We start from the raw sequence: 21,950 nt of genomic DNA, 5'->3' as shown, positions 1-21,950 counted from the left end.
GCTTCCGGGCTCAAGGGCTCACTTGGCCCAGCCTCTTGAGTAGCTGAGACTGCAAGTACATACCATTGCTCCCGGGTGTGGCTGTTTTCTCTATTGCCCCCTAGAAAGTAAGCGGAAACTCACAATAGGCTAAACACTTTCCTATGCGTGAAGCCAGGGAGGCTTAAATGCTTTCTAGGACACCAAACGCTAGCAGCATTGTATAATCAACCTTCCAACCACATCTTCTGATGGGTTCAATCTACAAAAGATTTGTCCTCTCTTCAGAATATCCCCGCTATTTGTTTTCTGCATCTTAACTACACCTAGGAGTCCTAAAGCTTTGCAGGAAGCCAGTAACCTGGCAGAATCAACAGCCCTACCGGCGGCCTCTGAGCTCCTCCTTTGTAGGATGCGTTATTTCGAGACCGACTGAAGGGAGAATGCTGCCTGATACCTTCAGACAATTCACTAGGGGCCAGGTGAGCTTTACTACCCTGCCAGCTTCTTGATGGTTAAGGACCCTTTTAATCATCTCCTGGGGCTCAGGAGGAAGTTGGGGGATGGAGTTATAGGAAGCTGTGGCTCTATTGGGAAATGGAGTCTTTGCTCTCTTCCCTCTGCCTGCTCGCCTAGCGTTTTCTGGAAGAAAGATGTGATAAAACTTCCCTCTCTACCCCCTTCAGTCCTCTGGAGGAAACGTGACTACTTCCTCCTGGCAGGAGTCCTGGTCCCATCAGTTCTCCACCTCCCATGAGATAAGAATTCTTATCGCAGAGGCGCCCGTTTTCTCGTCGCCCTTAGGCAGCGATACCTCGACTGGAAAGACAGGATAGTCACTTGGGAGGATGCTCAGACACTCCGTGGACCTTGCTTGCTTCTGTGCCCGAGTGGATGCGCAGCAGCCTGCAGGGCGCCTCTCTGAACACACCCCCTGCCACCCCCCCGCATACTCATCGGCCGTTGCGTCGCCGCCCCGCCTCCTCTTGCTCTGCGTCTGCCCAAACCCAGGCTGACAGAACTCGGCGTGGTGGGGAGCGTGGGCGTGCTGCGGGGCGACCATGGCTGTAGACTGTTACCTCCGGTTCCCACAGTAACAATCGAAAGCCACGGTTGCCCTGGAGACGCGGGGGCGGAGCTTGCAAGCTGACGTCAGCACCGCGGGCGGCGGGGGCTATGCAAGCGTGGGGGGGGGGCAGCGCCCACCGCCGCCCACTGGGACCTTGGGACGGGTGGGCCCGAGGGAAGCGCTTGCGCTGAATCAGCACCGTGGACAGCGGCGCAGGGAGGAGCGGAGGGGCCCGGGGCCGCGGTCTTGGGGCGGGGCCAGGCGTCGGTGGCCGTGACTGGAGACTGTTACTGAGGGCGGCCCGGGCAGTAAGCAGTCTAGAGCCAAGGTGCCGGCGCGCTGCCCGGGCAGGGATGTCTCATGGCCCCCCGGTTGGGGGCGCTGCTGCTTCTTACGTTCCCCTTCGACCAAGCGCGCGCGGAGAGGCACGCGACGGCTGACGTCAGAGTCCTGTGACGTCAAAGATGTCCCAGCGGGGAGGCACTTCCGGCGGTGGGGGGGGCGGGGCGGCCCGGTCGAAGTCCCGCCCCCGCCTGGTCCTGAGAGGACAGCTCCTCTTGCAGAGGCGGGAAGTCCTGGGCACAGTGGGGACAGCACGCGGGACAAGACCGGACGGGACAGGGAAGGGGCGCGTGGGCAGCATGCGGGGTGGGGGTGTCCCGAGAGAGCCGCAGGGCCGAGGTGTGCGTCTATCTGGCGTGGGCACCCTGGCTCAGTCAGTCGGGGCCATCTAGGCTGAGTCACCGCGCTGCGGACAGGGGAGAGAATGAGGGGGCGCGTCTCCTGAGACGCCAGCACCTTCTCACTTTATTGAAAGGATGGTGGCGCAGGAGCCGCTCAGCCCAGGGAAATGCGGTCGGGGGGCTCGGTTCTCCGCTAGAATGTTTCTCCGGAGTGTGCTGCTTGATATGGGTGCCGGCAGGTGCTGCATAGGGTTGGGTCAGCCTCCGGCCCCTGCTCCAGCAAGCTGCAAGAAACCTTCCTCCCTCCCACTCTGTCCCCATTCTCACTCGGGAGCCACCCTCCAACCCGCCGCCCACCGGCCCCCTCCTTGCCCTCCCACGGTGTCCGCGCATTGGCCCATCTCCGACTGTCTGCGGGTCCTTACCTGGCGGGCCGCGTCGCGCCAGTGCCGGCTTGCCTCCCGCAGCCCGGCCGGCGCCGCCGCTTTTATAGGCGCGCGTAGTACTCGTGCGGCGGCTCATTCATGCGGCCGCGGCTCCTACACACTGACGCGCTGCCGACGTCAGCAGGGAATTTAGGAAACGGGAAAAGAGGCTATTTATAGTGGCTAGCGGGGAGGGGGGGCGTAAGGGAGGACGGGACGAAGCGGCAGGGAGTTGGGAGCGGGAGGAGGATGCGCGCGCGGAAGCAGGATTGGGCGGGGGGGGGGCGGGGGGGTTAGTACCTAAGCCCAGGCTTAGCCTCTAAGGGGTTAACTTTCCGGAACTGCAGGCGGCGGGCTGGGGGAGGATAGTGCAGGGAGGGTGCGGCCTCGTTACGTGTTTGTTCACTCTCCCCTTCCGGGGCTTTAGGAGTCCTGGGAGCTCAGACCTCAGACTCCCAGACCTTGGGGGTTCCTCCCCTGTTAGCCCCAAACCACATTGCTCAATTTCTAGATGTGACGCCTGAAGATGCCCCGCGGTGTTATCGCGCCCTATATGGTTGGTTACTGTGGAGTCCTCACTTTCTCTTGAGGAGCCAATGAAAGGAAACTGGACTGGTTTAGGAGGGGAATAGCGCGTACCTCAGGCTTGGAGTTTAGGAGCTGGGGGTAAGACAGGTGGAGAAGCTTGGGAGTCTTGAAACGCTTCCGGACTGGGCCACAGGCAGGAAGGCACCAGTAGGATGATAGAGGGTCCTCTATAAGAGAATTTGGGAAATATGTCCGAAGCTTCTACAAAAGGAGGCGCTAGCCTGACAAGCGGCGGAGAAGGCAACTTGTCAGAGACCAGGTCTGGCACCGCGGGGCCACCTCAGCACTTATCGGTGGAATAGGCGTAGGTAGAACCTGTGAGAGAGGCAAAGAGACTAGGGCTCAGCAGCTCGCGCGAGAGGGTGACAGGGACCTCTTTCTAGGAGTTAAAATTCACAAAAAGGGCCCATGAGATGCGGAGCTGGTTCCTCTAGAACAGCTCTGTTCTATCTCCAGGTTCTAAGTGGGGGTGTCATGTGTTCAGCGAGAGGAGAAAACAGCATCAGCCTGACCAGGGGAGTTTAGGAAGAAGGGAAAAGTAGAGTTAAAAGGCGAGGCATGGTAGTGCGCATCTGCCACTAATCCCAGCACATGGGAAGCAGAGAGATCTCTGTGAGTTTATGGCCAGCTTGGTCTACAAAGCGAGTCCAGAATAGGCAAGGCTACACAGAGAAACCCTATCTGGAAAAACCATTAAAAAGGTGGTGGCGCACGCCTTTAATCCCAGCACTTGGGAGGCAGAAGCTGGTGGATCGCTGTGAGTTCGAGGCCAGCCTGGTCTACAAAGTGAGTCCAGAACAGGCACAGCTACACAGAGAAACCCTGTCTCAAACAACAACAACAACAATAATAAATAGAAAATAAAAGAAAAAGCAGGTGAGGTATAGCGGAGAGAGCTAGAACAAGAAGGAACGACACAGAAGACCTTGTACGAGACAGACTCCGTTTTGTAAGAGACACACAGAGGCTGGAGGCTTCTTTCCAGACTCATACATCTAACCCCATTAAAAGGAGAAAAGACTAAGACAGAAACGAGATCAGAGACACCCTTGCTCGTCATTTGGGATTTGGCCTCTGATCTGGTGGGAGAATTCCTGTTTGTCTGCCAAAACCTATTCCTAAAAGCTTACTGGAGCGCCTGCTCATTCCCAGCACTCTACTTCGGCTCTAAAGCATTGCCTCGACAGTTCTAGAGCTCAGAAATTGCGGAGCTCCCTGTGGAACTGCAGTGCTTGGCTTGTATGGATACTGTAGGGAGATGCTAGGAATTGCATGGATTAGATGGAGGCGGAGGACACCGCGGAACCCTAGCGAGGGGAAATCTTGAGGGCTTGGTTGGACCAGAAGCCTAGGCTAGGCACAGAAGTCTCCTGCCAAGGAAACGCAGCCTTTAGGGGGCGCCCAAGACCTTGGTGTCTCACTGGAACAGCCAGAGGCCGTGCCGGCGGCCCCGGGCGAGTGACTCAGCCACTACCTCAAGCGGGGGCGTGGGGGCTCGAGGACAGCGTGGGGTGCGGCGAGCGCGGCCCCCACCCGCCCAGCGATCCTGCGCGGTTGCTAAGCTTTCCAAGGCCTCCGAGAGATGAGATCCTGGGAACCTCATTGGTTACCATAGTAACTCTGCGCCCCAGCCTCTCCGGCTTGGCCACGGAGGAAGGCACAGCCAATAAGAAGCTGTGGGCGGTTTGGGGGGACCCCCCCATGGTGTGGGCGGGGGTCAGGAGGTGCGGGGGGAGAAGGCGGAGCGTGGGCTACTGAGGCGCGATGCTTGCTAGGGTGCTGGTGCCTCCGCCCGCTATGTATGCAGGGACATTTCCGGAGAGCACCCACGAACTGGTGCGCGGTCCCCTCCCTTCTAGAAGAGGCGTCGCCAATATGAATCAAGCCCTCCCTCTTGTGGCATGTAGGATCTTTTGGGAGTGGGTGGGTCTCAAGCCGCTGGTTCTGGTGATATTTCTTGAATGGTGGATTGGGGGAAAAAAATCACTTATGATCCCTCAAAACTGCTTATATCAGGGATGAGTTGGTTGCGAGGCATGTCCCCAAGGGGCTTTGTCTAGCTATTTCCAGTCGAGGATTTCAGGGTCCTTCTGGAGACCCGAAAGTTCAGGAAAGCCTTTTTGGTAAAACCTCTACTCTGTTTCACAGGGGTAGTCGCCTCCAGTAGCCCAAGAGTTGGGACTCCGGGAGGTGGCGGGCTGCCTGTGTAAACATGCGCGCATTGAGTGTCACTGCTTGGACAGCGTTTGAGTGTCGACGGTTATGATGTGCATACTGATAGCATGTGCCTGGGGGAGGGTTGGGATTTTTTTTTTTTTTTAGCTTGAGTCTAAGTGGATAGTGGTGTTCAGAAATGCCTAATAAAACTCACCCCGCCGGGCGTGGTGACGCATGCCTTTAATCCCAGCACTCGGGAGGTAGAGGCAGGTGGATCATTGTGAGTTCAAGACCAGTCTGGTCTACAAAGCGAGTTCAGGACAGCCAAGGCTACACAGAGAAACCCTGTCTCGAAAAACCAAAAACCAAGCCGGGCGTGGTGGCGCACGCCTTTAATCCCAGGACTGGGGGGGGGGGGGGGGCAGAGGCAGGTGGATCGCTGTGAGTTCGAGGCCAGCCTGGACTACAAAGTGAGTCCAGGACAGTCAAGGCTGCACAGAGAAACCCTGTCTCAAAAAACCAACAAAACAAAAAACCCCAAAACCAAAAACAACCCCCCATAAACAAAACAAAACAACAGCAACAAAAGAAAACTCACCCCCACTCTTCTCCGAACTTACTTAACCATCATCTCATTTAGGATTTCCAAAATCACCCTCTCACACCCCACCTTTAAAGACAAGGCCACATGTTGTCGAGGTGGACCTTGAACTTGGTGCTAGTATTAATAGAGTGTGACACTAGCCTCGGCTTAAGAGTTCCCCTTTTGAGCCCGGAGTTTTGGCATACACTGTAATCCAGCACTCAGAGAGGCATAGGCAGGCGAATCTCTATGAGTTCGAGGGCAGCCTGGTCTACAAAGTGAGTCCAGGACAGCCAAGACTACACAGAGAAACCCAGTCTGGGGGGGGGGGGAGTTCCCCTTTTGAAGACAGAACTTTCCCCGAATTGGTGCCATACTACATAGAAACATGTACTCAGGAGCCAGGAGCACTCAGCTGAAAACCCCAGGGTTTATGGGACTCCCAGGTCCGATATATGGGTCCCCAGATGGGCACATCTGGAAGCCTGAACCTACAGCTCTCCGGCTTAGCTCCGCATCTGCAAATCTCCAGCCCAGGTGTGCGCCAGAGGTCTCAGCCCGGCCGCACGCACACCCTGCGCGGCCGCGAGGTGGCGCCATGGCTGCGGCAGGGTCTGCCGGTTCGGGCCGCTCCAGATAAGAGTGTGCGGAAAGCGCGGCGGGGCTGAGACGCGACCGGGACGCGGGGAGGACGGACCGGCAGGACAGACCGACCGGGGGCCCGGCGGGCGGAGGGCAGCGCATTGCAGCCACGTCCCCCCCTGGATCCGCCGGCAGCCGGGCCCGGGGCTTCCGACATGCCCCCCAGGTGGGTCCTCGAGTTGGCGACGGGTAAGGGCAAGGGACCCGGGACAGCCTGGTCCTCGCGTGCCTGCCGACCGCCTCGGGAGCATCCTCAAGGCGCGGTGCCCGAGTCGTGGCTGCCGTTTAGGGCTCTAAGTGTCTTCCCTAGAGGACTCGGGACGGCTGGGCCGCTGCTCGGCGCCGGGTTCACAGCGGGGTCAGCGGCCCGGGGCCGGCTCTGCCCGCACATGGGCTGGGGAGGAGAGGGGAAGGCAAGGGGAGCCGGCGGGCGGGGCTGGCAGGGGCGCTGCCCTGGCACAGCTCGGCGCCTGGCAGCGGGGCGGGTGGGGCGCAGGCTAGGAGCTGCCACCGCCTCGGGGAGGGAAGCCGGGCTGGGCTGCCGCCGCAGGTAATGGGCCAGCGAGGCCCTGCGGGCCAGGCGGGGAACAGGGGCCGAGGCGCTCGCCGGAGGGCAGGGCGGCTTTAGATTAGGCGTGCGTTCCCCTTGGGCCGCCAGGCTGTTGAAATTGGGGGCCTAGAGGAGAAGCGGGGGGCTGGCGGGATTGGGGCCGGCGCGCTCCTTCCGCTCTATCTGAAGTTGGGAAAAGTTTTCCCCAAGTTTGGGGCGGCAGAGTTTCGGGAGAGACGGGGAAGAGGGGAGCTAGGGAAGAGATGTAGAGCCGAGGCCAGGGCTGGGTCCGGAACGCGGGTAGGGCGCAGGCCGGGGTCAGGGCCGCAGCTGGCTGTGCGCTGTGCCCGCCCGGGGCGCTGCCCCCTCCCTCCCCTGGGAGCTGCGTGGCTCCCCCCTCCCCCCCCACCTGCTTCCTGCCTCAGCCTCCTGCCCTGATATAACGCCCTCCCCGCGCCGGGGCCCGGCCTTCGTGCTCTGCCCGCCACCGCAGCCACTGTCTCCACTCCCCGCGCCGGGGCGGCGGGCCCAAACGAAGGCCTGACAGCCCCCGGCCAGGGCGGCGCCTGGATGGGCATCGTGCTCCGGTCCTCCTTATCACTTCCCCTAATTGGGGCAACTTCTCTGGAGGCGGGAGGCGCTTCTTACTCAGCTCCTTTTCTCCCCACTTGGGCAAACTTCTCGGCCCTGAATGACTTTTCCTGAAGCGGACATTTTGCTTAAATCGGGTAATTGTCTCCGAAACGGTCATTTCGTCCGAACAGTTTTCTCCTTGCAAGTTCCCAGCACCCAGCTCGAGTGCCCAGCAGCACCTGGGTCTGGGACAAATAGGCTAACCTGGCCTCCTCTCCATCCATAGCCTTTCTCCTCCTGCTCCTTCTGTCCGGGGCCAGCGGGCCTAGGCTTCCACTCCCGGAGGCCGCTGATCCTCCTCCGGCTAGTGTCCAGGCCGTGGTACTCCATGTCCTTGCTCAGCTGAGGGGAAAGGGAAGCGGAGGGGAACAGTGCTGGGCTGGGTACAATCAGCCAGGGCACTGCACTGCGTAGCTCTTACCCAGCTGGTGTGTGTCCCCCCCCCCCCCCGCAGGAGAGTGTGCTGGGCAGACGATGCTGGACACGATGGAGGCGCCTGGTCACTCGAGGCAACTCCTGCTGCAGCTCAACAGCCAGCGCACCAAGGGGTTCTTGTGCGACGTGATCATCGTGGTGCAGAACGCCCTCTTCCGCGCGCACAAGAACGTGCTGGCGGCCAGCAGTGCCTACCTCAAGTCCCTGGTGGTCCATGACAACCTGCTAAACCTGGACCATGACATGGTGAGCCCGGCCGTGTTCCGCCTGGTGCTGGACTTCATCTATACGGGCCGCCTGACTGACAGTGTTGAGGCCGCCGCCGCCGCAGCAGCAGCGGTGGCCCCGGGGGCCGAGCCGAGCCTGGGCGCTGTGCTGGCCGCTGCCAGCTACCTGCAGATCCCTGACCTCGTGGCTCTGTGTAAGAAGCGCCTCAAACGCCACGGCAAGTACTGCCATCTACGGGGAGGAGGCAGCGGCGGTGGCGGCTATGCGCCCTACGGGCGGCCCGGCAGGGGCTTGAGGGCCGCCACACCCGTCATCCAGGCCTGCTACTCGTCCCCAGCCGGGCCACCGCCGCCGCCTGCCGCTGAGCCGCCGTCGGGCCCGGAGGCAGCGGTCAACACCCACTGCGCCGAGCTGTATGCTTCAGGCCCGGGCCCAGCAGCCTCACTCTGCGCCCCGGAGCGTCGTTGCTCCCCACTTTGCGGCCTGGATCTGTCCAAGAAGAGTCCTCCAGGTTCCTCGGTCCCCGAGCGACCGCTGAGTGAGCGGGAACTGCCTCCACGCCCGGACAGCCCTCCCGGTGCGGGACCCGCAGTCTACAAGGAGCCACCGCTTGCCCTGCCGCCGCTGCCGCCTTTGCCCTTCCAGAAGTTGGAGGAGGCCGTACCGACTCCAGACCCGTTTCGAGGAAGCGGCGGCAGTCCTGGACCCGAGCCCCCCGGCCGCCCCGATGGTTCCAGCCTCCTCTACCGCTGGATGAAGCACGAGCCCGGCCTGGGTAGCTATGGCGATGAACTGGTCCGGGATCGAGGCTCCCCGGGCGAGCGCCTCGAGGAGCGTGGTGGGGATCCGGCCGCCTCACCCGGGGCCCCCCCGCTCGGCCTGGTACCTCCGCCACGCTACCCTGGCAGCCTGGACGGGCCAGGCACAGGCGCCGACGGCGACGACTATAAGAGCAGCAGCGAGGAGACAGGTAGCAGCGAGGACCCCAGCCCACCCGGTGGCCACCTGGAGGGCTACCCGTGTCCGCACTTGGCTTACGGCGAGCCTGAGAGCTTTGGTGACAACCTGTATGTGTGCATCCCTTGTGGCAAAGGCTTCCCCAGCTCGGAACAGCTTAATGCACACGTGGAGGCTCACGTAGAGGAAGAGGAGGCACTGTATGGCAGGGCAGAGGCTGCAGAGGTGGCTGCCGGGGCCGCGGGCCTCGGGCCTCCCTTTGGTGGCGGTGGAGACAAGGTCGCTGGGGCGCCGGGTGGCCTAGGAGAACTGCTGCGGCCGTACCGCTGCGCGTCCTGCGACAAGAGCTACAAAGACCCGGCCACTCTGAGGCAACACGAGAAGACGCACTGGCTGACACGGCCCTATCCGTGTACCATCTGCGGGAAGAAGTTCACGCAGCGCGGAACCATGACACGCCATATGCGCAGCCACTTAGGCCTGAAGCCCTTTGCGTGCGACGCGTGCGGCATGCGCTTCACCCGCCAGTACCGCCTCACGGAGCACATGCGCATCCACTCGGGAGAGAAGCCCTACGAGTGCCAGGTGTGCGGTGGCAAGTTTGCTCAACAGCGCAACCTCATCAGCCATATGAAGATGCACGCTGTAGGTGGAGCGGCCGGTGCAGCCGGGGCTCTGGCTGGCCTCGGGGGACTACCTGGCGTCCCCGGCCCCGACGGCAAGGGCAAGCTCGACTTCCCGGAGGGAGTCTTTGCTGTGGCCCGCCTCACAGCTGAACAGCTGAGCCTGAAGCAGCAGGACAAGGCAGCTGCGGCCGAGCTGCTGGCGCAGACCACGCACTTCCTGCACGACCCCAAGGTGGCGCTCGAGAGCCTCTACCCGCTGGCCAAATTCACGGCCGAGCTGGGACTCAGCCCAGATAAGGCCGCTGAGGTGCTGAGCCAGGGCGCGCACCTGGCCGCGGGACCGGACGGCCGGACCATCGACCGTTTCTCTCCCACCTAGAGCACCCTTCACAGGTGCGCCCGGTGCTGCCCGGCGGCCCGGGGACAACTGGTAGCAGTGGCAGGGCCGCGGTGGTGGCCCCACCTTTGTACGCCTCACTTGGCCTCACTGTTTTTGTGCCTTAGCCCGGGGCCGAGCCGGTGGGGAAAAACCCCGGGACGGGGGTGGGATAGGGGAAGGGAGATTTATATTTTTGATATCAGCTTTGACCAAAGGAGAACCCTGCCTCTCCCTGTGGTTCGTTGGCCCCCTCCCACGGCTCCGTGCTGCTCTTGGGGGGGGAGGGGTGTCATCCTTCGGACGCTCCCAGCCCTACCTCCGGCCCTTGCGACCACGCCCATTCTCACTGTGAATCTCCCCGCTGGGGTCGGAGCATTGGGCACAGTTGGGGAGAGGGGAGGGGACTGAGCCGGCGGAGGGCCTCCCCGCCCCCGCTCCTGCCCAGCCCGGGACTGATAATGTGAAGTTCCTCGTTTTGCACAAGTGGCACTAGCCCAGGGCCAACCCTTCCCTTCCTCACCACCAGGGTAGGCAGCTTTGGAGCCAGGGATGACAGCCCTGGGCCACCTGTCTCCGCTTCCAAGGTGTCCCCCTCTTCTCCCTGGGGCCCCCGACCATATTTATTGCATGCGCCCCAGGTGGCCCCTATCCTGAGCCCAGCTTTAGCTGGGCTGGGGCGAGGTCTCCTTGGTTCCCTTTCTGTCCCCTTTGTATATTCCCTACTCTGTACACAGGCTCTTCCAGAGCCGCTTCCATTTTCTATACTCAACCAAACAGCAATAAAGCAGTAACCAAGGCCCCTAATCTTGTGGCTCTCTTCTGACCCTGCACCAGGGTGGGTGGCAGGGCCCCAACACAGGTGTACAGGCTTGAACCTACCTCTCCTCCCCAGTCCCCAAAATAGACCAACAGGAGGTCAATTGTTTCATAACTAAAAATTTATTAAGGAAACAAAACCAGGGTTTCAAATGGGACAGAAAGAAGAAAGGTGTTCTCACCCCCACCCCTGCCCCCGTGTCCCCAGCCAACAGCCTGCACAACCAGGGGAGAGGACAGCAAAGGAAGTGCCCTGGGCCTTACAACTTAAGAGAGCCATCTTCTGAGCCCTGGGCACTTGTACCCCCCGAATCACTGGGGGGGGGGCTTCTCCTGGTGGGATCTTGAGCACCAAGAGCAGAGTACCCTTGGTGAAGCATCAACCAAGCCCAGCGATGGGACAGCTGGGCAGTGGGCTGTGTGACCCTGCTCCATCTGAGACTGCCTTCTCAGTCCTTTACCTCTGTGCTGGACTGAAGGAATTCATTGCTGGTAGAGAGCCTCCAAGTGAGGTTGTGAACAGAGAGGCAGGAAAAACAAACAACAACAACAACAAAAACCCAAAAAAACAAAAACAGAACCCCTCAATGGCTAAAGGGCCATCTCATCCCCTTGTGAGTAGAGAAGTGGAGGACAAAGGCAGAAACTGGCCCACCTCGCCTCTACCTCTGGGTTTGGCTCGCTCAATCTGGAGGCTTCTCAAGAGGTGTGAGGGGCACTGGGAAGGGAGGGCAGCTGGGAAAGCTTTATTTGTTCCTGTCGCAGGTGGTCAGGGTAAGATTCAGAATGAGAAGCCCCACAGGGAACTGAGGTGAGGAAGCCTTGGGGCCTTGGGGTGATGAAAGGGCCAACTAGCAAGGGAGGACAGGCGAAGAAGGAACAGGAAGAGTCTGAGGAAATTTCCCCAAGAGGGTACTAGAGTGAAAGGAAGGCCATTCAGGAAGCACAGACTGAAGACCAGCTGTCTCTTCCCTCTAGACCCATGACTGCCCAAAGGGAAAAACAAGGGCAAAGTGCAAGGGCAAAGACTGATGGGGACAGGAAGAGAAATGTACGTGTTTGTGCGTGTGAGAGTGAGTCTGTGTGCGCGTACGCACGTGTGTGTCGGTGTGTAGGGCTAGGGCTGTTGTTATGGACAGAATTCTGCGTGGGTCCATAGGGATGGAAGCCTCAGGGAGATCGACACCTGGGCACTCTTTCCGACAGCCAAAGCCTCTCAGACATTCAGGACGGGACTCTGCAGACTGAGGGGTCTACACTTCGCCTGCATCTGATGGAAACTCTCGAACCTCTGCCCATTGCCACTACAGAGTTGGCTGGGTACCCAGGGTGAGTAGGTCTCCCTCCAGCCCTGGAACCAGACACAAACAAGAAAGGCTGGGAGCTTGGTGGCCTATCTGGCTTGTCCACCTGTTGTCACTGTAGCCAGTCACCTCCCTGCTAAATCTTGGCAGCCCAGGAGGGTCCCAGCAGCTTCTGCCTGACCCTCGGGAGGGGCTCTGTGAGGAGCGGCTCCCCCACAGCACGGCCACGGCGTGAGGTTGGAAGAGGATGGTTTATTGTCTGGGTGGATTGGTGGCTCAGGCACGTGGACATCTTCAGTGCTACACTGGGTGCCTCGTGGCCTCTCAGGAATGGTTCCATGGGGGTGGGCCCCAGTGTGGACCCCTCAGCCCACCTGGGCCCACGTAAGGAAGGCTGGGATGTCCCTCACAGGCACATTCCTTGTCAGTGCCTTTACACGCAAGTTGCGATCGTCAGTCAGCAGCACCACCTCCCGTAGCAGGCGGATGGGTTCCTCTGTTGGCACAGAAAGCAGATGGGCTCTACTGAGGATACAAGTGTCAAATGCCATCTCTTGTCCTGGGCAGAATGTGGTCCTTTCCTTGTTCCAGACTCAGAGCACCACTTCCCTGATGCTTAGAGGGTCAAGCTAGGCATGAGCTGTGCTGCTGCTGTGAACTCCCTCCCACACAGGACTCTTGTGCCTAGTGCCTGAGAGTACTCAAACTCTTGGTATCCACAGACCTGCCTTCCAGGATTCCCAAGTTAATAGGAAGCAGCCCCTTTCCACCGACTCCGGACTATACTGCTGGCCCTGGAGTCCGACTGCCACCCCAGCACATCCTCTCCTTCCGAGGCTGGAGTGTGTGTGTTTTATGTATCAAAAGGTTAAAAAAAAAAAAAAAACCAAAGATGAGCAGAAAGTAGGAACAGAGCTTACAAATGTGGGGAAAGGGGTTAGCTCCAGGATAGGCTAAGCTAAAGGGGCCTTGTGGCTATGGCCAAAGGATCTACTAATATTAAATAAGCGGTCTACGTACATCTAACAGTACAGAGAGTAAACAGAGAAGCAGAGGCAGGACTGTCCACCTAGCTATCTCATGCCCCAAGTAGCTCTGTGCCTTCTCAATTTCCTTGTGCACTTTTGTAAATACTGGAGAATGTACAGATTCTCCCTGTAACACTGAGATCATATTAGCCACACTTTAAACATCCTTCTGTACCAGTACAGATAACAACCCCCCCCCACCCCCACCCCTTTCTCCCTGAAACAGGTTTCTCTCTGTAGCTCTGGTTGTTCTGGAACTTGTTCTGTAGACCAGGCTGGCCTGGAACTCAAGCCTTCATCTTTTCAGATAACTTTTACAGAAGTTTCCCCCTGTCTCTGACCAATATATACGAGAGAACTTAAAGTGGGGGCCCAGAAATCACTCAAATGACACTCTAAGCCCTAGGCATGTCTGCTTGGGTGGCAGGTCTACCCTTCAGCCCTGCCCTAGCACTTCCTAGTGGAGGTCTGGCAGAGAGCAAAGGCACAGGAAATGTCCTGTGGTGTTTGGGGACTGCTAGGGCAGGCGGACTGGGGGACTGCACACATCCATGTCTGACCTGAGTAGTTCTGGGCTTGCCAGCTGCAGGCAGGGAGGCTGAGAATTGGCTTTCAGCCTAGGGAGGAATTTGGGGATGAAGAGGGAGAGAGGCTCATGGGGCGGACGGGGCTGAGCAGACGGAGAGGAGGAAGGAGAGGGCTGAGGTGAGGAACCTGCTTCATGATTCAGGGAGGTCCAAGACCCTTCTGTTGCCTGAGCCTGGAATGTGAGTGTGTGGTGGGGTAGTGGTGTGGGGTGCTACATGGGGTTCCCAGCTGTTGTCTGGGTCTGTCTGCCGTGGGCCTCAGCGCAGAAGAGCCCTAGGCCTTGGTCAGCCTACAAAGGCCCAGCACTGCCGGCAGGGTCTGCAGGGGTTTCTGTGGATACTTTGAGACATTTTTAACAATAAACATCCTCTGTTTTGACACTGGTAACTTCACTTTGTTAGAAACCAGAGACTGTCATCTTGTCAGGCTCCATCCGCCATAATCCACATGATTTTAAAATTCAACATCGTTTACACATAAACATTTGGTGACGGTTTCTCTGTGAATCTGACAAGTTAATCTGCTAAGAATTCACACTGACAAATGGGGTTTGATTACACCAGCCATTGCTGATGTAATTTTGATAGGGGCGGTCCCCAGGACGGCAGTGGGTTTCTGTAAGCTATTTGGGGGTAGCAGACTAGTAGAGGCTGAGTCCAGATGCATCTGGGCTAAGAGCAAAGTAGTTTGGTGTCTGAGAGTTATTGGAGCCACGCTTCTCCACAGGACCTCTGCAACCCTGCTTTCCTCTTGGAAGCTGCCCTAGGGCAGGGCACAAGCTCCTCTGTTTGGCTCAGGCAGGAGTCTAATTTGTCAGTTGAACATTCCAGGTCTGGCCCTCAGGGAGAGTGCATGTGGCAGGACCCTTTGTGGTGGGTTCCTGACTAGCTCCCGGTGTGGAGACATAAGCACGAGTGAGGGCTACACTAATACAAGGGAAGAAACACCGAGGGGACAGCTCCTGGGCCAGCCAAGGCTGAGGGCACGGCCAGAGGAGCTGGAGGAGTAACACACAAAGAAGTTCGCGAGGCTACACAGGTGTCAACTGAGACCCACTGATGAGAATTCCTAGTTTGCACATAACTCTGAGCTAGGAGGGGTTAGGACTTTCTTCCACAAGAAGAAATGCCAGAGTCAGCTGGGTGTGGTGGCACACGCCTGTAATCCCAGCACTCGGAGGCAGAGGTAGGCAGATAGCTGTGAATTCGAGCCCAGCCTGGTCTACAAAGTGAGTCCAGGACAGCCAAGGCTACACAGAGAAACCCTGTCTCGAAAAACCAGGGGGGGGGGGGAAAGAAATGTCAAAGTCTTGGGAATCAGTTGCAGAACCCCCTGTGTGTCGCTGGCCCCATGAGGGGTGAGGTGGCCAGGCACCTGACGTTCTAGGGCGGCCCAGGCTGGTAGTCTGCTCACCAAAACATTTTACAGCTCAGCTACAGGGCTTGTTCTTACAGTTCCCCCCTCCCTCCTGCTCTAGTTAGCCTGTACAATGCTATAGCTCACTGCAGTAGAGACCAGGAAGAAAGGCCTATTCCAGGCTGAGGGGAACTTCTACTGCAGGCCTGATATGGCTGACACTCAGCGGACACCCTCACGTGGGTAGGGAGGTGAGCGTGGCCAAGAAAGAGTGCCCACGAGAGTCTCTAGGGCTGTAGAGGGCTGGACTCAGGAGACCATGGCCTGAACAAGTCATACTGAATCATAGAGACATTCTTGCTGTCTGAAGGAACTCACTGAGGACCCAAGAAAGGAAATGGATACAGATGGAGTGGGAAAGCTCATTGCCTAGAGCAGTGCTTCCTGGGCTAGAAAGGCTCATCCCTAGTTGGCTCCAGATCACCTGACATTCTCTGGGGACAGGGAAGCTATGACAGGAGATGTAACCTCTGGGAAGGTAGGACAACATGGCCTCAGGCTTGTATAGGCCCTGTACGGACTTTTCAGGCCAAAGTCAGTAGAGGGACTCTTCCTAGGGACTGTGGATGGTAGGACAGAGTAGGGCAGAGGGATGGGTGGCTCAGGGAGAGGGTGGTCTGTACCTTTGCTGGTGGGCATGTAATCCTTAGCCTTGTCTTTGCAGTAGTGCAGGCAGCAGGAGAGGATCAGGTCATCGTTGTTACCCTGGAGGAAGACAGTGTGAAAAGCACCACTGGGCAGGAGGGGGCGCCATGCAGAGGCAGAGGCACTTCCAGGGCTATGTCCTAGAGTCTTGTTCAGGCATGCTCTGGCTCTGCTTGGCTGAGTCTAACAGTCCTCAATGATCTGGGGAACAAGGACTGCTCCCCCTCCTGGCTTCCTCATGGTGGCTACCCCTTAGCTGCCCATGTTCAAAGGCCTTCTTTTACTCCCCTTTTGGGAACTTTTTTGTTTGTTTGTTTTTGTTTTTCACGACAGGGTTTCTCTGTGTAGTTCTGACTGTCCTGGAACTAGCTCTGTAGATCAGGCTGGCTGCCTACCTCTGCCTCCCTGAGTGCTGGGATTAAAGACATGCACCATCGCCGGGCGTGGTGGCTCACACCTTTAATCCCAGCACTTGGGAGGCAGAGGCAGGAGGATCGCTGTGAGTTTGAGGCCAGCCAGCCAAGGCTAACACTGAGAGACCCTGTCTCGAACAAAACAAAACAAAACAAAAACGAAAACCAAACCAAAACAAAAAGACATGCACCATCAGAGCCTGGCTCAGGAACACTTGTACTAGCAGACTTTTTCCTGGGGGGTCTCACCAGCTGTCCAGTGATGTCCTCACTACGGAAGGCGATAGATTCAAGTTCATTGCCACGGCTGGTCAAGGCCCGAAGGCAGGAATCCCGGCTCTCAAATCTCCTTTCGAGGAACTCAATGGATTTCCGGGCCTTTTCTTGCACCACACGGGCATAGCCCCCAGCGCGGTGGTCAGTCTCCTGCCCTTTGGCGAGGCCGTCCAGCTCATTGATCACTGATGAGACAGAGTTTACAGTCAGCAACTACATCTGCCCTCACCCCTGGTCTCTGATGAGTTCCTTCCTCAGCCCCGCCCCTTCACAGACGACAGAGGCTACCTTTCCACAGGAGGTTTCCAAAGACACTGTGGTAGGATAGGCACTTGTGGGGATAAGAAAGGGTCCAAGACTTTTACTGAGCCCCAGCTCCTTTCTGCATCTTCCTCTGAGCCCCATCTTCCTCCTGGGAGGAACTTAATGGGGTTTCTGGTGCCAGCATTCCTCAGTTACAGAATCCAGTTAGAAGAGCACCTTGGGAGCACAGCGGCAGGGTAAGTGCGGGGCCTGCACCAGCTGCTTGGGGCTCAACAGCAGCCTAGGGGGCAGGTCCTACTGCTTGCTCTAGCAGAGTACCGAGCAGCCCCCAAGGGACAAGGACAGCTAGACTTTCTTACAAGGGCCCTGGTGTTTCATAAAACCATAACCTTGGCACATTACCTCCTTGATACTAAACGTGTGTGTGTGTGTGTGTGTGTGTGTGTGTGTGTGTGTGTGTGTGCGTGCGCGCATGTCTGTCTGCTTGTCTATGTGTCTGGGACATGGCTTCATTTTCTGGTGAAGATTCTTTCCAAAATTCCAGCCAAAAGCCTGAGGTCAAGTGGGAAATATGCAGTCCTCGGGGGCTCGGGGAGAGTTTGGGGTCTGAGGCCTCTCCTCAGTACAATGATTCACGGCTCGGGGAGTCAGTGTGAGCATGCTGTTCCATGGTGAGCCTGGCACTCATTGTCTGGGTATTCAGAAACATTTTCTGAAAAGGGCCCATATGGGAACACACACATGGACACAGATACACAAAGACATGTGAACACACAGACGCACAGACACACACATAAAGACACAGATACACACAGACACATGAACACACACACATGGACCATGAAGCTGAAAGGTCCACACAACGTGTGGCAGTGGTGGATGGGTGTATGGTACAGCAAACAGAACATCAAACAGGAAAAACTGGTATTCTATCCCCAAATCTGCTTTCCTGCTTCCAAACTAAACAGGCTTCAAAGGGGCCGCTTGTTTGTGCTTCTGCACCAGGCGGGACTTCTCAATGCTGGGGTCAGACCTAAAGAGCACAGAGCAGGTTAAAGAGCACAAGACACAAGCAGGGAAGGCTGTCCACTTAACCCTTTGTTGCTCTGGCCATAAGGCAGGAGTTCACCAAGGAAAGCAGGAGTGAACAGAAGCTCCCCTTACAGCCCTGCACATAGGGATCTGCCTAGCTGCTACAAAGGGTCAAAGCACCTAGCCCAAGTCGCTGCAATACAGCTATTAGTTGCTAGTACCCTTAGGGTCACTGGCTGTGCTCTGAATGTGTCCTCTATGTTTTCTTTTTTCGAGACAGGGTTTCTCTGTGTAGCCTTGGCTGTCCTGGACTCACTTTGTAGACCAAGCCGGCCTCGAACTCACAGAGATCCACCTGCCTCTGCCTCCCGAGTGCTGGGATTAAAGTTATGCGCCACCACGCCCGGCTCTCATGCTTTCTTATGTGTGTCCCTTTCCTACCAAATCTGGATTTTTTTCTATCAAACTCCTCAGGGACAAAGAGATTAAGCACACAGTAGGAGCCCAGGCAGCGCCAGCGACTGCTAGCCGAGGCAAGGTTAGGAGGCATCTTCTCAGTCTACAGAGGCAACCTTAAGGCATCAGTGAGCGTTCTTGGTTACACTGCCTACAGGTTGTAGAACAAAAGGGACCAATCTATTTTCTTGTTCCTAACTAAAACCCTCCTGGGAGGAAAGTGCAGTGAGATAGCCTGTAAGCCAGTCCACCCAGCACCCAGAGGGGCAAGCGGAAAGCTCAGGGCAACGTGTGGTCCTGTTGCTTTGTCTTATGACAGAAGCTGCTCTTCTTTTGAAGTGGAGCAAACCTTCCCTTAGGTCTAAGGGCCTGGGTTTAAGAGGTTCTGTCCAGGCCACATGGGGAGGGGGAAGGAAGACAGGCAGGGAGGAGGACTGCTTCAGTGCCAACATTCTCAGGTGGTGCTAACGTGTTTCCCACAACCCCCCAGGGTTCTGCAGACTCTGCAGGGGCGGATGTTTCCTGCCCTTTGTTTCCACCCCCATCTGGCACTAAGACACTTGGGACTGGGAGGGGAGGCCCAATGGAACATCTTGGCATGGATGTCAGAGGTGGCCTGTCAGGCAGACTGCCAGTCTGGTGCCTTTTCCAGAGAACAGTGTTCTCGAACTTGCTTCAAACGGCTGCTGGGAGAGGGACATTAAAGATCCTGGGCTTTGCAATCATCCTACACACCCCTTCCCCCCCTCAGCCCCCGCCCCCACCCCACCCCCAGTACAGCCATCAGCTATAGTAGCTACATCAGCTGTATTTGACAGGTACCTAGAGACCAAAGCATAACCAGAGGCTGACCCACCATAAAACTGTAAGAACTAAGGGTACCCAATAGTCTCCCATGAGCACTCTGGCTAGGAAAAGCAGGCTTGCTGGACCCTGAGATGCTAACCAGTACCCAAGTGGTAGGAACTGAAAGGCATGAGCCAAAGGTCTGACTCTGGAGGGTTCCTGTCAGTCTGGCCTTAGGGTGACACTGGCCAGAAGAATGTTACCTCGAACCAACAGAATGGTCATGAAAAGCTACAAGACAATCAGACCAAAGGCATCTAACCACTTCAAAATCCTCCCAGCCTCCCTGCCAGACCACCCAGCAGCACTGCCGTTATCTGCCAGGGCTGAGTGTTTACCAATAACGGGAACCAGCTTTGCTGTTTTACTGCAAGCTTTATAAGGAAAAAACAAGGGCTGGGCTCATACAGCCGCTGGTTGCTGGGACACAGGAGTCCATTTGCTCAAGCAGTTTAAGCCATGGATCAGCCATAATAATTTGAACTACTCTGATTATTAAACAATTTTCCTTGCCCCACACATTCCCTGCAAATCCTGTCTTACACACGCACAACCAGGTCAGCCTGCCTGCCTCCAGGCATGTGTGGAGGGGGCTGCTGTGCACATGCTGGGCCGCTCTGTCCTCCCACCCAGCTCACCGATGAGGGGCACCACCAGGATGTACTTCCTGCTGTCCAGCAGCCGAGCCAAACTGGCCAGGTGGTCAATGAAGCCGTTGGTATCTGGTACAAGAAACAAGGGTCTGATCTCCAGCTCCATCTGCCTCATCTGACTCTGGTCTTCCAAAACAGCCTACAGGGACACAGAATATGAGGGAGCAAGAGAGTGAGCTTGCGGATGAAGGAGGGCCCTGACTCAACAGTGTGTAAGCATCCTGCCCGACACAGCTCTTCCCCTCTAGAGGCAGAGCCTCCCCTTTAGGCCTGAGGGACAGACCTACAGGCCGGGGGACAGACCTACAGGCCGGGGGGAAGCAGTGCAATCAAAACCAACAGAGGCCAAATGGTCCAGGCTAAGTGCTGGGATTAAAGGCGTGTACCACCACACCTGGCTTTTAAAAAAAAAAAAATTTTATTTTTATTTTATGTGCATTGGTGTTTTGCCTGCATGTATATCTGTGTGATGATGTCAGATACTGGAGTTACAGACAGTTTTGATTTGCCACGTGGGTGCTGGGAATTGAATTCGGGTCCTCTGGAAGAGCATTCAGTGCTCTTAACTGCTGGGCTACCTCTCCAGCGCTGGTGAGACCCTGCCTTAAAACAAAACAAAATCGCCTGGTGAGGTGGCACACACCTGTAATCTCAGCACTTGGGAGGCAGAGGCAGGCAGATCTCGGTGAGTTCAAGGCCAGCCTGGTCTACAAAGTGAGTCCAGGATAGCCAGGGCTGTTAAACAGAGAAACCCTGTCTTAAAAAAGAAAACACAACACAACAAAACAAAAACATGGATTGGTAAGATACAACTCCTACAAATTACACTTATACATTATACACATACAGAACGTAAAAGAAATTTAAAAGCTGGATATTAGCAGAATGCTACTTATCATTTCCCAAACCAGGAGTCCATGAAGTAGTTATGACCCAACCCACACAATCAGATCACAGCTGCTACCATCTTTCCTTTCTTTGCACAGTATCTCCTAAATGTGGGTCTTTTTTGCTCTGCTTGCCCTGCTCCCCTCTTTTTTTTTTTTTTTTTTTTTTTTAAGAGACAAGGTTTCTTCTCTATGTAGTTCTGACTGTCCTGATATTCAATATGTAGATGAAGCTGGCCTTGAACTCATAGAGATCTGCCTGTCTCTGCCTCCTGCTGGGGTTAAAGGCACCAACCATTCAAGCATTTCTGCACCACTTTTAACCCTTTGTTTGCCACAACAACTCTGTACCAGTAACATCATTATCATTGTCTTCGATTTTCCTTTAAATTGGCATTAAGACCTTTGGTCTTAGGCTTTCAGGGCTAGTAACTCTATGATATTAAGGGTTTCATAATCATGTTGTATTCTAGTAGAAACTGAAATGACATAATAAAATGCCCAAGCATACTACTCAACAATCACCTTCATCACTACCAGCATGTCTGTGTCCCAACCACTCTCTCTCTCTTGGAAGCCCAAAAGACAGGGACTATCTATGCTACAGGTTTCCACACCTCTGGGAAGCTTTGTAAACATCTGACAGTATTTCATGGGTGCCGATGGCCTGCTGAGATGGGGTTAAGGTATAGCTGTCTCTACAGAGTATATTTAGCTGGATCTATCTGCTCTGGCAGATTCTATGTAGGGAGCTAGCCAGTACCAATGGGAATCCAGAAGAGCAGGTGGGTGGGTCCCAGCTCCCTCACTTCCTCTATGGGCTTCTGAAACAGCAACTACAAGGACACAGACCCAGAAACATTGTAGAGGAAGTGTATGTGCGTGCCAGCTGAGCTGGGGCCCACAGTGCTGGGTCTGGCCACCAACAGTCAGCAAGAAAGCTGCTTAGGCTTCACTCAGGGTGACAGTAAAACTGAAAGGGCATGCCTTCAAATGATGGGGGTGGCTTTTCGGTGACCTACCAGGGACCTTTCCCTATGAGTAAGTTGTTGCTGCCACTGCCACCACAGTTGGCGAAGACAGAGGCCACAGGACAGTGGTAGCATGAGAAATGTGGCTGAGAGGCTCAGTCTGCTGAAATTCTCTAACTGAGCTCACCTCACAAGGGGAAAGTGTCAGCCACCTGCCCAGAGGTTTTGTCCTTCCCCAGAGAACTGCCAACAGGACAGTAACACTAACTTTTCTTTTTTTGAGACAGGGTCTCTCTGTGTAGCCTTGGCTGTCCTGGACTCACTTTGTAGACCAGGCTGGCCTCGAACTCACGGGGATCCGCCTGCCTCTGCCTCCCGAGGGCTGGGATTAAAGGCGTGCGCCACCACGCCCGGCAACACT

General features: G+C 56.5%; 2 protein-coding genes across 6 annotated transcripts in view; one reads left to right on the top strand and one right to left on the bottom strand.

Annotated features, from left to right (window-relative positions):
• Positions 1–6,034: 6,034 nt before the first annotated feature.
• On the top strand, positions 6,035–11,332 carry HIC1 (HIC ZBTB transcriptional repressor 1). 3 transcript variants are annotated; one of them, XM_084802791.1, is made up of 2 exons: positions 6,035–6,292; positions 7,764–11,332. In XM_084802791.1, the coding sequence occupies exon 2, from the start codon at positions 7,784–7,786 to the stop codon at positions 9,932–9,934; it is 2,151 nt and encodes a 716-aa protein (XP_084658917.1). In that variant the 5' UTR covers positions 6,035–6,292; positions 7,764–7,783; the 3' UTR covers positions 9,935–11,332. The 3 variants fall into 3 exon arrangements, with proteins under 3 accessions (XP_084658917.1, XP_084658916.1, XP_084658915.1); XM_084802790.1 differs by having other exon boundaries at positions 6,153–6,315; XM_084802789.1 differs by lacking the exon at positions 6,035–6,292 and adding an exon at positions 7,084–7,404.
• Positions 11,333–12,286: 954 nt separating this feature from the next.
• The window catches only part of SMG6 (SMG6 nonsense mediated mRNA decay factor), a gene marked incomplete at its 5' end in the record, with an annotated part of 228,524 nt that continues 218,860 nt past the window's right edge, over positions 12,287–21,950 (bottom strand). For all 3 annotated transcript variants that reach the window (XM_084802741.1, XM_084802742.1, XM_084802743.1), the window contains 4 exons: positions 12,287–12,550; positions 15,710–15,791; positions 16,394–16,605; positions 19,657–19,810. In XM_084802741.1, the coding sequence (XP_084658867.1) occupies positions 12,420–12,550; positions 15,710–15,791; positions 16,394–16,605; positions 19,657–19,810 (579 nt within the window). In that variant the 3' untranslated portion in view covers positions 12,287–12,419. The remainder of the gene's footprint in view (positions 12,551–15,709; positions 15,792–16,393; positions 16,606–19,656; positions 19,811–21,950) is intronic.

The sequence above is a fragment of the Acomys minous genome (assembly GCF_964271855.1).
Source record: "Acomys minous genome assembly, chromosome: 12".
NCBI classification, from domain to species: domain Eukaryota; kingdom Metazoa; phylum Chordata; class Mammalia; order Rodentia; family Muridae; genus Acomys; species Acomys minous.
The sequence above is the reverse complement of the archived record's forward strand: the minus strand, read 5'-3'. Positions and strand labels throughout refer to the sequence as shown.